The sequence below is a fragment of the Medicago sativa genome, chromosome 4 (genome assembly GCF_051527215.1).
Source record: "Medicago sativa cultivar Bolivia chromosome 4, Bolivia_mono, whole genome shotgun sequence".
NCBI classification, from domain to species: Eukaryota; Viridiplantae; Streptophyta; class Magnoliopsida; order Fabales; family Fabaceae; genus Medicago; species Medicago sativa.
In genome coordinates this window covers 78,252,272-78,270,266 of record NC_140752.1, presented here as the reverse complement: position 1 = coordinate 78,270,266, position 17,995 = coordinate 78,252,272, and the positions used below count along the sequence as shown (strand labels likewise).

Genomic DNA, 17,995 nt, shown 5'->3' with positions numbered 1-17,995 from the left:
GGAAATAGTCCCTGACCACATTTATGTGATGATTTGTCACTTTTATAAATTTAAAAATAATTATTGTATCTGTTTTATTATTATTTTTTAATTAAAAAATAATTATTGTTATATAAATTATAAAAAATAATATTCTTTTTATTAAGTAAGCACATATGCCACATATGCACAAAAGTGACAAATCATCACATAATTGGGGTCAGGGACTATTTTCAAAAACAAAAATTTTTGCAGAGACCAAAAACTATAAAAAAAAAATTTGCAGGGACTAAAACCAAAACTGACCTATTTTTGCAGGGACCAAAAACTATAAAAAAAAATGCAGAGGCTAAAACCAAAACTGACCTATTTTTGTAGGGACCAAAAACCATAAAATTTTTTTGCAGGGACTAAAACCAAAACTGACCTATTTTGGAGGGACCAACACCATATTTTAGCCTTATATGTATTCTCAAATACTTTTAATTTAAAGCTGTGATCAATAAAGATATACATGAACACCACGTATAGAACTTCATGAATTATTCTGTATTTTGAAATGACTCCACTTCAACTTTGCAATGTGTAATGTGGTACAGCCTCTTGGATAGATTTTTGTAAGGGGCTGTTTTTTTTATCTCCTTTTATTTTATTTTTAGAAATGGTAAAGAGTGTTTCTAACACATTTATTAAAAAGATAAAAATAGAAATATTGTATTGTGAAACGGTAAAAAGTGATAAATTTGATTTTTTAAAAGTTAAATATTGTTGAATTCAATACAAACCTTTTATTATTAACTTTCTTAACATGTGTTCTAAGGATTAGAGCACTTGTTAGCTCAAACCTTTTTCTTTTATAGTATGTTGGAAGGGGATGTTTTCATGAATGAATGTCTTTTTCTACGCATCGTGTGTGGGTATATATACGGGCCATCTTCATCCTTTTGATTTTTAAATGAAATGAAATATTCAAAAGAGAAATATAATACCAACGAGGTATTGGTTTGATCCTTAAAAAAAATATTGGTTTGATGGCAAGTTCTAGTGTAGATCAGTTTTATAAGTGATGTATCGTGGCTCGGTATTTGAAGCTATCAGAAATTTCAACAATGATCGATATAACTATTTAAAAATCGCGACCCTTCTCGTATTTGCAATTAAGACACTGACTTAATTGATGTCGATTTAATGAGTTACATATTAATTTTTTATTTTTTTAATCAAACTGACATCAATTAAGTCATTGTTTTAGTAAAAAAGAATGACCATTAACATTTACTACCAAGAAACGACGTCGTTGTTGTTGGAATTTTAAACATTTTTTTAAGTTTTAATCCACGACGGACCATTTAGAAAGGTAGTGTATAGCATCATTTCTCTTGGTTTAATTCATTTTTTAAATAGTTTAAATTAAGTATCATCCATCTTTTATTTGTGTGTAACTTTCAAATAAAACTTTGATTGATAAGGAGGAAATAGAAGAAGCGATGTGTTGTGAAAGATATATGATAAAATTTAGAGAAATGATATTTGTACAACTATTTTTTAACAATTTCTGTGATAACTTTCTCTCTCATACTCACAGTGTGTTTTTATTTTCTCCCTCTATTGCTTGATTTTTGTGCAAACATCTCATTTTCTTTATAAAATTTTGATTCTCAAAAATTATTATATAAATGGTTGCTCAAACAACACATTTCTAAAATTTAATAGAACTGTAAAATCTAACCGGTGTTTCAAAGTGGTCTATCATGGACAAGGTTAATACTAGTCCATACTAGAAGTCACCTTGATTGATAAGCTCACAAATATTATTATAGCTTACAAATAGTAGTAAGCTTCACCAATTCAATAGTTCTTAGCAGCTTGATCATCACAGACCACTTTAGTTCTAAACATCTTAACCATCATAGACCACTTTAACAGTGGTATATATACTAAATGCCACCGTAGCATTTACACGAGGCTTTTAAACTTGGCATAGAACATATGAAGGATTTTTAATTGTCATTGTTTTAATCATCGTGCTTAATTTGTGTGTGGTTTGACCTTCATTTTCGATTCAATCCAAAAAAAAAAACCACTCTTCCAAGATAACATGAATCAATTTATATGATACTTTTTATATGATTTTAACTTGAAATATATAAAATTCCTATAAACAAGTTAAAATCCATCCTAAACCATGATAAAGAATAAGTTAAAATCCTTTTTTTTTGAAGAAAGTTAAAATCCTATACTGTGATAAATAATTATTCAAAGTTATAAACTATGCACGTATGTACCGTTCTCTTATATATCTTCACGAAGAATTATTTGGTGACAATCAGCCATGTGGTTGAAACGTTCGTCAGAAGTAGTAAATTCACACGAACATTCACTACAAATAAAACGCTGTTGCGGTATTGGTGGATAACATGATACATGCAGATGAACCTTCATATGAGTAGCACAAGCTTGAGTAGACGAAAATATTGCACCACAAATACTACACGGTACTTCAACTTTTTTGTGAACCCTTTGATGACTTCCCAAAGCCCCAGCATTTCCGAAGTGCATGTTACATTCAGAGCAACGATGAGACATTGTTGACGTTTCTCGAGCAAGAAAAACCCTAAAAAAAATGAAGATTTTTTTGTTGTTGATAAAACTGTGGTTTAGAGTACGATTCAGGTCACAAATTTATAGAGTCTAGGGTTTGAGGTTTATAATTTAGAACAATATATTTACCAAAATTTATTTTAAAAATATCCTAATAAAAATATATTTTTAAAATTTATATCGGTCTCTACAGTCGTGCACGCATGTGGAGGCCCAAATAGGAAAAGATGAAGCAGGCCCAAAGATAGATAGGCCCATCATTTTTCGTTGTGAACGAAACTGATAACGAGAGAGAGAGAGAGAGAGAGAAGAAACAAGAGCGAGCCAGCTACGTTCGCACATTGCAATGCGATTCAGAAAATCAAATCCCTAAAAATCACAAATTTCAATCGAATCAGGGTCTAACTGTGGTGGAGCATAGTGCATGATCATAATCCATAGAACAATCAATCTATCAATTCAGAGAAATGGGGAAAAATCAAGCATACAAAGCTATGCAGAGAGCAAGGCTCGGTGGTGCTTCCGGTGGTCCCGATGAGGTTGAAGATGGCATGGTTTGTACCCTTCCATATTATCCTCTTTCTATTTTGTTCAATTGTTCGCGAATCGATCTATTTTCATTTCCTGATTGCTGTTGCATGAGTTTGTTTTTGGTTTTATGCTCTTAATTTTTGGGATTATGGCTAAAATTATTTGTATTAAGGCCTTGTTTGGATAAAGAGCTTATTTTCAGCTTCTATCATGATTAGCGCTCGTGTATAAGCTATTTCTATAGCAAAATATAAAATAAAGTTAAATTGTTTTTGTATAAGCTATTTTAAAAGCTATTTTGGAGAATCTATGAACATAAGCTGAAAACAGCATAGGGAAAATGTCATAAGATGCTTTCATAATTTCTTCCAAACAGTCTCACAGAACTTATGCAAGTGAATGTGCTCAAATAAGCCAATCCAAATAGGCCCTAAGTATCCTTGATAACTTGGAAAAGCCGTAAAGCTAGAATCATCAAGTGAAAAAAATAACTTGTATAGAGATATTTCATAAGCCCTGTGCTTGAATTTCAATTTTCTTCTTTTTGACATTTGTTTTTGGGTGTCAATATTTCAATGGAAGGGAACCTTCACATCTGCTTGAATAATGATGAATTGAAACTTACTACGCATGGAATTCTTTTATACACGAATGTTAAATGTAATTTTTATGAATTTCTTTTGGCGTTTGGGTTGATATGGTTTTGTGGAGAATTTCATAAATGAGGTATATGTATTTGTTTTGGAGGAAATGCTTCTCACCGTGGTATTTGTTATTCTTGTCTTACTGCATGTGTGTATATATTGTATTATAGGATTGTTTTGCTTTATGATGCTCGAATGTTGGATCTTGCTTTCTTTTCCTGTACCGTTATTGATGAGGACTGTCGCAGGTGGATGGTTCATTTCATTCACCAGAGTGGCATGCTGCCCGTTTGGCTAGCCTTAAAACATCTCACACAATTACCTGGGAAGAGTACAAAAAGAAACAAAAGGTAATCTCTTTACAAACCTTACATATTTACTCTTAGAAGTATATTGGATTTTTTGTTGTTGTGTATATATGAGAGGCAGATGGTAGATATGGTTTTAGTTGAAAACCCATCCATTGATTCTGTTTTTTACTCACTCTTACTAAGCTACTTACCTTACATCTTTTTTATAATTTCAATCCAGATCATTGTTGGGTTTGTACATGAGTTATCTCATTGATTTAACATCCATGTATTACTATCCGTGTTTATATAATATACAACATACATCCTTGTGCACCTCGTTGTAATAAGTTCGAGGAGGGTTGTCTGCTATCTCATTATTCCATTTGCCCTCTGCTCCATATGTCTGATCAGTCCTGAATTGTGTCTGAAGTTTGGCTTTATTTATGTAAGGGTTTGTTTGGTTCAAACAAGGGTAGGGGAGATATTTTAATGTAGGGGAAATGCTAATTTATATTTTAAACCCTTATAACATTTCATATGATATTTAATGTTAGTTTATTTTAGTCAATGCCTAAGTTTATAAACACATCTCCTCTCCCCTCCCTGCCAAATTTACCTGTTTTTTAATTTCTTCTTAATTTACTTGTTTTATTTTTTAGCATTGCCGGAGTCATATTTTAAAACATGAAAATTTCAAAATGACAAAAGTTGGCTGGTGAATCTTTTTGAGACTAAAATAGAGTTTTGCACCATGGTTGTAAGAACGCAGTTTACTTGTTGGATAGCACCATCTTTCAAGTTTTGCTGCACCTCCCAACTCTGAAGTCTGACCATGCCGACGATTGTTACACTGCAAGACCAAAATAGTTTTGTTTTGGAATTATTAGAGGGCCGGAAAAGAAAGTCTCGCTGTGTGACAGGTTGAGCTGGGTGATCGATGTGGCACAACCTGTACTTTAAGAGACCTGAAACACCTTTACCCCCTTTGCCTCAACTCCTCTTAATCAATTGACACTCCCCTTCCCTCTACTTGATCCTTGTGACACAGATGCCCTCAACCTCTCATTCTCAGACTTGTTCTGGGCCTTCATTTGAAATAGAACCTCCTCTTGATCTCTGTGTGTGCATGTGTGGTGCACTGCCTCACTTCCAAATAAATATAATGATATATGGATTTGGTTTTGAAAAATTAAGCGCCTGTCGAAAGGTGGATTTCCCTGCCCCTACCCTCAACTTCACTTATTATTTGAAAGAATTTTTGGAAAATCATCTCTTATGGAATTTTATTTTTTATCCTTCCCGTCGTAGGAGTCAACTTCAATTACCAACTGAAGAGGGTGTTTGTTTCACAGATTCAAAAGTTATTCCCAAGAATAACTTACCCGGGAATATAAAGATGAAAATTAGATTCCTGGATATATATATATATATATATATATATATATTTTTTTTTTTTTTTAAATGTTTGGCACACAATTGAATGTTCCCAATAAAAGTGGTAGTTATAGTTTTTTTTTTTTTTTTTTAATAATAAAAGAAAACATATAGAACTCCATGGGAATGCACAATCCCACCTTCTCACATGCGAATAAATTCATGGAAGTTATGGGAAGTTATCCCATTCCAGAGAACCTTTACTCCCAAGAATAATTTTTTCTTAACCATTAACAAATATGGGTATTCTCATTCACTTCCCGGGAATGTGATTCCTAAACTTGAAAGAAACGCCCCCTAAGGATTAGATCATCAGTATTTCTACTTGTTTATTGATACTTAATTACTTAAAACTTTGATGATTTGATCGCATACATTGTCTTCATCAGCTTGTCCCTTTAATCAGTCAAACCTTTTTTATTGTATGCTTTGTCTTAAATCTTAATCTGCACAATTTTGTGTCAATTTTTTAGGACATTAGTACTGTTATTTAATTTTTGTTTGACTTGATTTGTTGTAATTTATTTACTAGGAAGAAGAACTGAAAAAGGGGGAGCTGGAAGCAGATGCAGATAAGATGATGAGGGAATACAGGGCTCAACTAGATGCTGAAAGGGCTCGCAAACTTTCCCAGGGTAGAAATCACTCTAGTAGTAAGTCTAAACATTCAAAAGGTATGTGTGGTAATTTGGTAATGTTGTAGAAACCTGTTGTGTTTTGTAGCACCTTTTCCCATACTCAGTTTCTAATGATGAGCGTTGCTTATTCTACTATACAGACAAGAGGGACAAAATTTCAAAGAAGCATAGCAGCAGAAAAAGAAAGGTGTGTTTGATTCCAACATTTACTTTTTCCTGGAGAAGAGTGTTTAATTTGAAAAACAACACTATTCTAACTGCCCCTTCAACTATTATGCAACTATGATCTGCTGGCTAACTTTCCTTTTATATTTCAGCAACCATGGTATAGGACTAGTTATGGTGGATGTTTAAATTGTTTGCATTGATGTTGAAAATGTTGTCGAATCTTCAAGGTGTCTTTTATTTTCAATCTTCAATGTGTCTTTTTTTTTTTTTGGATTTCTTATAGGGTAAATAGGGTAAATTATAGATAATTCCTCTAATTTGTCAGCGATTTTCAACTTTCATCCAAAAAGGTTCATTTATATTCCATAAATGACAGGACTAGTTCCTGTATAACAAAGGGAGACTATATTATTGACAAGAAAACGGAAAAAAATACATAAAGTAAGAGCAAATGCTCCCAGCAAGGTAAATTCCTATGGCCCCGAGCTATAAGCGAAAATTGAAATGAAAAATATATAACCCTTTCTTGCCTCTGAACTTTATGTTGTAGATCTGCTTTATCTCTCCTCTAATTAACTTTCCTTCTCATATTTACTTGAAAGTTTACCCCGTTTCTAATGAGGGAATCGGCCCACATAAGTAGACTGTTAGGGCCTTATGAAGCTCCTTTTCTATCTACCACTCATCAAACCATCAGATTTGTCCAGCCCACCTTGATTATCAAATTTTTGCATCTTCCTTAATAATACACTTACTGCCATTCCTTAAACCAACTTTGAACTTCTTGGTTTGTAATGATGGGTAAAACTAAAGAGGCACTAGTTTTGCGGTAATGAAGTTATGACTAGCTCCACTATCAATGAGTGGGTGTCCTCCTTGGGCCAGTCATTCTCACTCATCCTTTCCCAAGTCAATATTCCCAAGTTTGAGTGATGATTAGGGCACTGATTGGTGAGGCTGTAGTGATGCTCACATTCGACACAATTCCTCATTCCTCCTATCAGTAATTTCTTGATTGTATAAATTGCACGTGCCTCTAAGAAAATTTCCCATTGGTTCCTTCCAAGACATTTTCAGATTAGTCCATCCTTGATGTTCCTCCTTGTTGGGGCTGGAAATTATGGTTTTCTTTGGACGTAGGCATTTAAAAACTTGACATTCATGTTGCCATGCGACTAGAATGCCATGCCCTTGCCAAGTTGGTGAACTCTTGGGTACAGCAACATGAACCAATTTCCTGTCGATTAACTGTGCAGTGGACATGTCCTATATAACAGTTGGCATGTTCAATGGCCATCAACTCTAACCGAATCTATTACTTCAATCCTCTGAGAAAGAGCCCCGTGTACTAGTCATCGGGCATGGATGGAATTTGAGTGGTGAGTTCCACTACACAGTTCCGCCTTGGATAAGTATATTTAAACGTGAAAAAGGGTTCCTGAAATGACAGTCTTCATCCCAATCCAAGGTCCTTCGGATTGACCCTTTTTAAACAAATTTACAGAATTGACCCTTTTCAATATCTTTTCTCGCTTTGAGGTCTGGAAGAAATCGAGGTTTTGTTGAAAATGATTTTATTTTGTTTGGAAAAATTGAGTTATACAAAACTTACCCTTTCCAATGTCTTATCACTTTGTTACAAGGTCTGGAAGAAATGGAGGTTTTATTCAAATGATTATTTTCGTTGGATGGATGTAATTGATATTACAGTGCAACTTCCCTTTTCTTCAAAATTTTAGGAGTTTGCTTTTTTTAAAAAGTTCAAGGGGATTAAAAGTAAGCCTTTTGTCCTATTATCGTTCCCTTTTTTCAACCATTTGCTTTACATCAATAGATTTGCCTAAATATTAACTTGTTAAGTGTTTGTCTATCTGAAATCATTGTTTACAACCTTCAATTTATGTTGGAAGTGACCGACTTATAACTCCAGCTTCTCTAGGTTTGTAACTGATTCTATGATTACCTGGCCTTCAGTTTTGTTAATTGTTAAATGAACAATAGCAAACAAGCAATATCGATTAAATGTTGATGTTTCTGACAATTTGTTATAGATGTATTTTTTCCTACACATACTCATCACATTACCTCTTCCATTGCAGCATTCAAGAAGATCTTCTCCATCTAGCTCCTCTTCATCATCCTCATACACTTCCAGTAGTGAAGACGAAGAGAGATCATCAAAAAGATCAAAGTCCAGGTCTAAGCGGTCAAAGAAGGAGAAGAAGCACAAGTCAAAAAGCAAGGATTCTGGAACCGATAGTGAAGATGGTGGCGGACCAGTTCGCCTATCGAAATTTTTTGGGACATCAAGAGTTGATAGTGGTTGAATACTTGGTTTTGTATCATAAAATTGTTTTTCTGCAAATAGTAAATTATGGTCAGCTTTACTTTTATGATCAACATTTTCTTTACAAATTTGTAATTTTATGTCATATTCTGTGTTCTCTTTCAAGAAATTTGTTGACTTTAGGTTGATTGATGTAGTGTGAAAAGGGGTGTTAACATTGAGTTCTAACGATTTAAAATCGAACAATCACTTGATGTTTGAATAACACTTCTGGATTTGGAGCTGACTCCCGCTTTGAAATAATAGCTCCTTTTCGTGATAACTTTAGGCTTATCCAAGAACAAGGTTTGGCTATGAAGAATATAACTATGAAGTTTACAAAATCAATCCGTGTAATATAAAAAAAAAAAAAAAGAAAATTCAAATCTCACTGCTAGGAGTTTTTCTTCTACTGTTCTCAGAGGGCATAACGCATCAACGTAATTTCTGAGTTTCCTCTAAAACGAAAATTGTACAATTATTTGCAAAGTTCCAACATGATATCAATTTTACAAATTGAGTAGCAATTATTATTATGCATAATAAGAATAATTATACAGCTGGTAAGCGTACATAAGTTAGTTATAGTGGTGAAAATACAAGGATGCTTTAAAGTATTTATTATATACCAGGGAGGTCATCCTGTTTTGAAAAGAAAAGGATTTAGAGACTTTTTTCACGGTTTTAAGTTTTAACCCTTCAAGAACCAGATATGCTTAAATTTACAAACCAGATATACCAAATTCGTTCTTTGATAAAACTCGTTAATAAAATGATATACCTTCTCGTTGCTAGGAAAAACGTCAATGCATGTTAAAGGACATTTTCAACAATGCAGCATTAACTACTTTTAAAACCAGATGAACATGAACGAATGCAAAGGATACACCTTTTAAAATTAATTTAAGCATATCTGCTCAAGAGATAAAAACAAGGTAATCTCACTACTTTGAGTAATTTTAGCTTTGTTTTGCTACTCACTTGTTCTATTTTTTCTTTCTTTCTAATGTTTACAAATTTTATTATGCTTGCATTGTTTAACTTAATGTTATGAACTCCTACATTGGAAAATAATTGTTTTTTCTCCCACCTAATTGCATTGTCTGTGTTTGATAAAAAGTATCTTAGGATCAATTTTTTTTCTTCCGGATCTGCCAAAATGGCGATTAATTAAATTAAAGTTTATGAAGAAAGAGGGTCTTATTAGTGAAATTACCATAAGTGAGGGGTTTTATAGTAAATCCTTTGGCCTTATTGGCATTCTAGTAAATTCACAATATTCTTCTTCTCTCCTTTTCCTCTCACCCTGGAGCTTTTCCCCTCCCATGGTGGATTTTCAACAAATTCCTCCATTGATGACATAGTTGCATGAATCCTCCTCTATTAAATCCTTCAATATAATCAAGTGAACGCCTAGCTGAATATTAGTATGAACCAAGAAACTTGAAGGAGAATTGAGGAGATTTGGGCAATCTTGAAGCTTGTTGAAAGTATTTTGAGATAGAAAGGTGAAGATTGCAAATGATTCAACTTGGACATTTGGCGAATAGTCTAAGAGTTATTTGGTGTATAAATTATATAAAAACTTGAAATCGTGTATCTTGTCCTTAAGACAAGAAATTTAAATTTTCCTGTAATTCAACTCATGTTTAATAATTGTCGACGATAATAGAGAGAGAGAACAATGATAATATGAGAGAGTTGTTTCAAAATGACAGTACAAATATCATTTTTCAAATTTAAAATCTGAAAATAAAAGTTTCATAAAAACAAAGATTTCCGATAAAAAAAAATCAATTTAAAATCTTATTGCACTGTTTATTTTTGGTTTGTCAATCCACAGACCACCACCATCCTTTTCACTTCACAAATTAAACTGGTTTTTACTATTCAAATAAAAACATGTTCAATCTTTTTTTATCATTATATTTATATCAGAACAAATGGCCTTTAACAAAAAGAAAGAAAAAAAGAATCAACCCCATAAATACACACATCCATAAATACACACATCCATGAGAAAAAGTTTTTATCAGAAGTTGGCTGAAGCTGAAGCCAATGAATAGGAGAATAATTTGAAACAAATAAGTCAATACAAAATACAAAAACACCTTATGATTGTTTTCCAGTGAGTCTACCAATCAAGCCTATAACAAAATAATTAAATTCCAAGGTCATCTGGTTTCAGATGATAGATATGATGATATATATACACATAAATCTCTTGACCTATGGGAAACAAACATAACAAATTCCAAATCCAATGACAACATTACCATCATTATCACTACTACACTACTGCTGGTACTCAGGGTTAAATGCTAGAGCCTCTCTGTATATCAGTTCTTTCATCTGTTCCTCGGTCAATGCATGCTGTTCAAAGTCAAAGCTGAAGGGAGTCATGCACACAGGTTCATCACTGATGTCATGCAGAGATGTCAAGTAGGGGTGTGCCAGTGCATCTTCAACTGCAAAAACAATGTCAATGAAAGAATGTAAGAACATGAAACAAGGCTTGCATTTTAAACATTTCAACGCAGGTGCCAATGCTTATGTATAGGACAGTATGAAGCATTTTCTTGTTAGCAGAAAGGGTTGGCATCTCACATTTACATTTATATGTTAATCCTGGCACTATCAACACTGTTACAATTAATGCTTATAATTGGAAATTAAACCCCTAATAGGACACAACGGAATCATTATAGTCTAGAATGTGTAATTAGGAAGCATTGTTTGACAAACATGCTGCGAAGTCTCGATTGTAGTTGAAAATAGATAAGGAAATTGCACTAACCTCCTTGAGGTATGCTTAAATAACAAAGACACTTATTTTTCAAATTAAAACCCATACCCTTATTTGTTGAAGAAATTGCACACAACTTCACTCAAATCTTTTTTACCCCCCATAGTTTTATGTTACTTATACATCATAAGTCAGAGGAGGTGAGTGCAATTTCATCAAAATAAGATAATATTCTTGTTTGTGCTTTATTTGAACAAAGCTCCTGTGTGTGCACGAGACAGGAAAAAATGGATGTCCTAGTTTCTATTCTCTTTGACAGCGAAGCAAAGATTTGAAACAAATAAAAATCTCCATGCAAATAAGAAAACAATTTTTTCAGTTAAATATATCAACAATAAATATTGATGGATTGACAAGATGACTGCACTTCATAAGTTGGGTACTTCCAAGACTCTTGATCCAAAAATTTCAACTAAAGGAACATGATCATTTACTTAGCTTATTTTTTCTCCAAAATTACATCAATCTATATAAGAGATAAAATAATGACATCATTATTATAATATAAATGTTAGAATATATAAATATGAGAGATTACAAAAGCTATACAATTGTATATCCAAAAAATTGAAAACGCCTAAGATATAGAAGTTGTAATTGCTCTCTACGTGTCTTCATCTTTTTAAAGTTTATAGGTTTTTTTCATTTTCAACACTATAAAAAATTTCTCTATATGTGACTATGCTTTTCATTCTTCACAATTAATAGGTGCAAGGAAAACTGTAAAAAGACCAACGAAATAGGTTTGCAATGTCACATATCGATAGAAATAGAATACGTTTAACAAATGAAATCATAACCAACCGATTTCTGAAAAATATAAAATCAGTATAAATTGGGCATCCCAAAAGCAAAAACAAAAGCATTCAGATGCAGCATCTAGATGCAAATTATCAACCGATAATAGATGAACTGAATAGACAACATTTAATAAGAACTGATGATGCCAGAAACTATGAAAATCATGAAGTATGCATATGGACATCATTATATCTATAACCATCAATACAGAGCCTCGGGCAATGAGAACTTACCAGTAATTCTTTTTCTAGGATCAAAAGTTAACATTTTTTCAACAAGATCTATAGCTTCAGGATGGACATGCGGAAACTTTTCTTGGAAAGATTGACGGCGGTAAGGAGGTAGTTGCCTAATGTATCTCTTAGCATTTTCATTCAGAAACCCCAAATCATCTTCTGATGGGGTACCGATCAACTGTAAAATATGAAGCATTGCAGTTATATTGATACATTGATTTCAAATCATACTCAAAAGCAAACTCTCTCTCTATATGTGTGTGTGTGTGTGTCTGTGTGTGTGTGTGTGTGTGTGTGTGTGTGTGTGTGTGTGTGTGTGTGTGTGTGTGTGTGTGCAGATTTGGGTATCCATATCATCGTTTTGAACTATGTTGTAAATCCCAAATAACGGAGTAAACATAAATTCCAACAAGATACATAAATACTCAAAAATAGAAAAATATACAAAATTAAAGGGACAATTATAATTGATAATCAATTAACTGACATTTAATAATTTATTTTAAATTATACTATGTATGTATATGAATAATTTTCTTTATAGTTTCGGATCTTTATTTTTATTAGACATGTTAAATTATTTTTGTTCAGTTTAATTTGAATTTGAAGTTTATTATACTCTATTACCACAGTAAACATTTGCTAGACATTACGAACATACTTGGCCCATTGTCTGGTTTATAACAGGCCCATTATGTGAAACAAACCCCAAAGCTACAATGTCCATTCTCTAAACCCTAAATATAAAACACCATCCCCAATAGGTGTGTATCAGTCACCGCCTCCACACTGTCTGTTGTGCCCCTCCATGTTTTCGTCCTCGTACTACATTTCTTCTTTCTTTTTCGTTTCTTCTCAATAGATAAGGATGGTGGTCTGAAAACCGCAGATTGTGACCGGAAAGTCATTGCCGCAGGATGGAAACGCAGCCGCGGTTCGCGGCCGCTAACACTGCAACTGCTGAAGGTGAATAGCTACCAAAGAGTATTGCACCAAAAGTCATTGCCACTACGTGAGTGCGGCGCCATTAAAAACATAGGTTAGAATGAAGGTGTTGAAATATTCTGTAACTACACAACTTATTTATTCCAATGAGAATGGTGCTCCTTTTATAGGAGAGAGTACATAAAGACACTTCATAAATTAATGAGTGATTTAAGGAATTGAAATAAAACAAAATAAACGTCAAATCAAATAGTATCAAGGCTAACAATGACAATATTTCAACAAAAGGATCTGATGGTACTCAAGAATTGACATAATTTAATGAAATTTAACCTGAATAATTATTATACTCAAGAATGATACTGCGGTGAATTTCAATTCAAGAATGCGTTGATTTCAAAATCAGCAGGTTAATCATTTGAACTACAAAAGCTAATGAAATCAATAATTCTGGAACTTCTTCAAACACCAAAGACGGATAAAGAAGTTACCTCCATGAGTAGACGCAGCTGATGCACATGATCTCTGCCAGGAAACAAAGGCTTTCGATCCATCAGTTCCATGAAAATACAACCAACAGACCATACATCAATTGCTGCTGTATAATCAGAAGAGTTTAACAGAAGCTCTGGTGCACGGTACCATCTAGTAACAACATATTCAGTCATAAAATCGGTTTCAGAGGTTACACGGGCCAGTCCAAAATCACAAATCTTTAAGTCACAGTTGGCGTTCAGGAGAAGGTTGCTGGGTTTTAAGTCCCTATGCAGAACATTTGCAGAATGTATGTACTTCAAACCACGAAGGATTTGGTACAGAAAGTACTGCAGAAGAAGCAAAAAAAAAGGGCTTATAATGGTGTCATGGATAAGATTTAATAAACTCAGAGATAAATAGGTATATTAAAAGGGGTGGTTTATTTAAATGTATACCTGACAGTGCTCCTCCGATAGTGCTTGATTTGATCGAATGATTTGGTGAAGGTCGGTGTCCATTAGCTCATATGCAATGTAAACATCATTGAATACCTCCCTCTGAGGTGGTGGCACTATATCCCTGATTGCAACCACCTACAAAATAATTACATTAGGCAAACCAAAATGCCAATTAAAAGAAGAATTTCTAATGCTAACAAGTTTTGGTATTTCTCCTCATGAAGATAATTGGACACCCCCTTTGTCCAATTGTCCTGCATCCAGCCCCTAAAATATAAGACACACTATACACTTATATGACCTAAGAATGAACACATTTTTCCCTTTTGTCGCTAAAACTACAAAACAAAAAGTAGCAACCCTTCAGTAAAGAAAACCAGCGTCTATCAACCGGCACAAGTGTAGTCAAACCAGCAGCTATTTGACAACACTTTGTACTAAATAGAGGATCGCGGAACAATAGCTATTTGTTCCAAATTCTGCGCCACTATATCAGCTATTTGATAACACAGACCCGCACTACACAAGTGACAAGTGTCATGTTTGGCATATCGTAAAAAGCATCTAAAGTCAAACGGAAAATCAATAAAATACGCATGTTAAGACAGTGTCTGAATGGAAAATAACTGCTCCATCCAAGATTCCTTGCAAGAGGATAAACTAATCAATGATTGCAAGAATATCGAACAGAAACAGGCGCTCTTCATTAAGTAAAAAAAAAAAAAAAGCGCAAATCATTGATTTTCCTTTTGGACAGAATTCTGTCGTGTCAAACTTTTTAATTTAATTACAGAAAAACATTCTATCATCCGGCACCAGTAATAACAATCGCGTAGTGCAAAAAACAGCGTTTTGTTCAAATCCTGCTATGCTACCGTGCTATAGCACCACAATAGCGGCTATTTGACAACACTTTGTACTAAATAGCAGATCGCGGAACAATAGCGGCTATTTGAGAACACATTGTACTAAATAGCGGATCGCAGAACAATAGCTATTTGTTCAAATTCTGCTATGATATAGCGCTGCTATATCCGTTATTTAACAACACTGACCGGCACCACACAAACGACAAGTTACGTGTATCGTAAAAAGCGTCTAAAGCCAAATGTAAAATCAATAAATTACGCATGTTAAGACAGTGTCGGAATGGAAAATAACTGCTCCATCCAAGATTCCTTACAAGAGGACAAACTAATCAATGATTGCAAAAAAAAAGTGTTTCGTTCGAATTCTTCTATGCTACCGTTTTATAGCTTCGCAATAGCGGCTATGCCTATTTGACAACACTTTGTACTAAATAGAGGATCGCAGAACAATAGCTATTTGTTCCAATTCTTCTATGACATTGAGCTGCTATATCCACTATTTGACAACACTGACCGGCACTAAGCGACAAGTAAAATATGTGACGTGTGCATTATAACATAAAAAGCACCCAAAGTCACGTGCAAAATCAATAAAATATGCGTGTTAAGACAGTGCCAAAATGGAAAATAACTGCTCCATACAAGAGGATAAACTAATCAATGATTGCAAGGATATCAAACAGTAATAGGCGCTCATCATTGATTTTCCTTTTGGAATGAATTTTGTCGTGTTGTTTACGATTAATCACACCCCATTGCACGCGCCACTAATTGTCAACGGCAATTATTTACTTTTCGTAAATACCAATCAAGTAAGTATGATATATAAAACAAACAAATGCATATTGGTCTCCATGTCAACGACAATAATTTTACTTTTAGTAAAAACGGATCAAGTAAGTATAAAACTAACAAATGCATCTTGGTCTCAACGTTTGTATAACCCATCACCATTTTGTTTCAGCAGAAGCAATTGAAGAAAAACATTTCCTAATGCATATTTTACCTAATTAAGTTATTCTTGCTTCCACAAAAATTCTGCCTGAAACCTTACAAAAGCTAAAACAAATGGGCATACAGATGTAACGGATTAATGGATGTAACCTTGAAGCCATTAATTAACCCCCTAAGTAGCTTCAAAGCTAAAATTGTTTCACAGCTGAAAAGGAACACATAATACATATACCATTTACATCATATGAACAAAATGGTTGATTGATTTTGAAACACTCAAACACACAAATCAGGATCCAATAAACAAGTTAATCTCAAACCACAATAGCGGAAATCACGCAACAAAGTATATTTATTCAATCATCACACACACACACATACAAAACAAAAAACAATGATTTATTACTCACTAACGTTTTCATGATCCATATGGCGAAGTAGCTTGATTTCACGGAGAGTCCTCTTGGCATCAATCTTGTTGTCAAATGCATTTGCAATCTTCTTAACCGCGACATGTTCATTCGTCTCCGAATTATGAGCAGAGCTATTCACATACAACACCAAAATGAAACACAAAAACATAAACAAAATCCATTTTTCCAATCCCAACAAATCAACAAAAAAAAAAAATCAAATTTTTCAAATAAAAAAGCAAACTTTATGATGAATTTGATCTGAAAAGTGAAAAAGAGAAAAAGGGTATAACATACCAAACAATACCATAAGCGCCTTTACCGATTGGCATGATGGGTGGTTTGTATTTTGCAGTAACTTCAAAAATGTTGCCGAAAATGTTGTATTGAATGAACCTACCACCGTGGCTAAGGACTGCCGGAATATTCTCGATCCCCATCTGCGGCGGCGCCGGTGCAGCATCTGACATCACGGTGTCAGCTGGTGGAGCTCCTCCTCCTTCCATTGTTGTTTCTCTTCTTCAAGCTCTGAAAAATTTGATTTTTATTTTGTTTTGTTATGAAGAGAGAGAAAAAATGGTTAATGGGTGTTTTTGTTATTACTATGAAAAAAATGAATACGATGATGTTTGATGATGATGTTGGAAATTGGAGAGTTTAAGATTAGAAGTAAGAAAGAACCTGATTTGTGTTGTGAATGCTTTTGGTCAAACAGATCTGTACTATCTCTCCCTAACTCCTGCATAAACAAACTGTCACCCCTCTCTTTTATATAATGTCTCTATTTTTTTCTGTCTAATGAATATGAAAATGAAAATTTTAAGGTTAAGGATAATGTTCGGTTTAAGATAAAAATAAACCTTAGATTTAAATAGTGTTTATAAAAATATTTACATTTTCTAAAGATATTAAAAGGTATGTATTAATAAAATTCCGATTCAATATATGTCTTTTTACCACTGAATTTATCTTATGGTTGTGTTTGCGAATTAGTTTTTTGAGAATTTTGGAGGGAAGATTTTGGAGAGTTAAATTTATATTTTGATATATGTTTGATGTTTAAAAAGAACATTGCGATATTGCGTGTCAATGTATCATATTAAAATTGTGTCTCTTTTATGTTTATTTTTGTTGTATTTAAACGTATGGTGAGGGGATGATGCACATGCATGAAAGACATTAGGGTTTAAAGAATAATTGTAAACGTGATTGCATTTACTCATTTTAACGATATTAGCGGAACTCTAACACTGGACCGCCAGGTCTTACCACTTAAACTAACCCTCCGAGTTTTTGTTGTTGTTATTCACTTAGTTTCTCTTTCATTTCCTAAGTTCCTTTTCTCTTTTCTCTTGGACAAAAAATATTGGATAGTTTATAAGCTAACTTATAGCAAATGAGGTTATAGTGCATAAATTATAA

At 33.5% G+C, this 17,995-nt stretch overlaps 2 protein-coding genes across 2 annotated transcripts; one reads left to right on the top strand and one right to left on the bottom strand.

Annotated features, from left to right (window-relative positions):
* The first annotated feature begins 2,888 nt into the window (after positions 1-2,888).
* LOC146932213 (stress response protein) lies at positions 2,889-8,897 on the top strand. The gene is made up of 5 exons (XM_085703873.1): positions 2,889-3,134; positions 4,004-4,105; positions 6,015-6,156; positions 6,261-6,307; positions 8,388-8,897. The coding sequence occupies exons 1-5, from the start codon at positions 3,048-3,050 to the stop codon at positions 8,613-8,615; spliced, it is 606 nt and encodes a 201-aa protein (XP_085559999.1). The 5' UTR covers positions 2,889-3,047; the 3' UTR covers positions 8,616-8,897.
* A 1,743-nt stretch (positions 8,898-10,640) lies between these two features.
* On the bottom strand, positions 10,641-17,314 carry LOC146932212 (mitogen-activated protein kinase homolog MMK1). The gene is made up of 7 exons (XM_085703854.1): positions 17,255-17,314; positions 16,871-17,101; positions 16,575-16,704; positions 14,335-14,472; positions 13,894-14,226; positions 12,455-12,635; positions 10,641-11,082 (listed from the first exon to the last, which is right to left on the bottom strand). The coding sequence occupies exons 2-7, from the start codon at positions 17,077-17,079 to the stop codon at positions 10,910-10,912; spliced, it is 1,164 nt and encodes a 387-aa protein (XP_085559980.1). The 5' UTR covers positions 17,080-17,101; positions 17,255-17,314; the 3' UTR covers positions 10,641-10,909.
* Between the last annotated feature and the right edge of the window lie 681 nt (positions 17,315-17,995).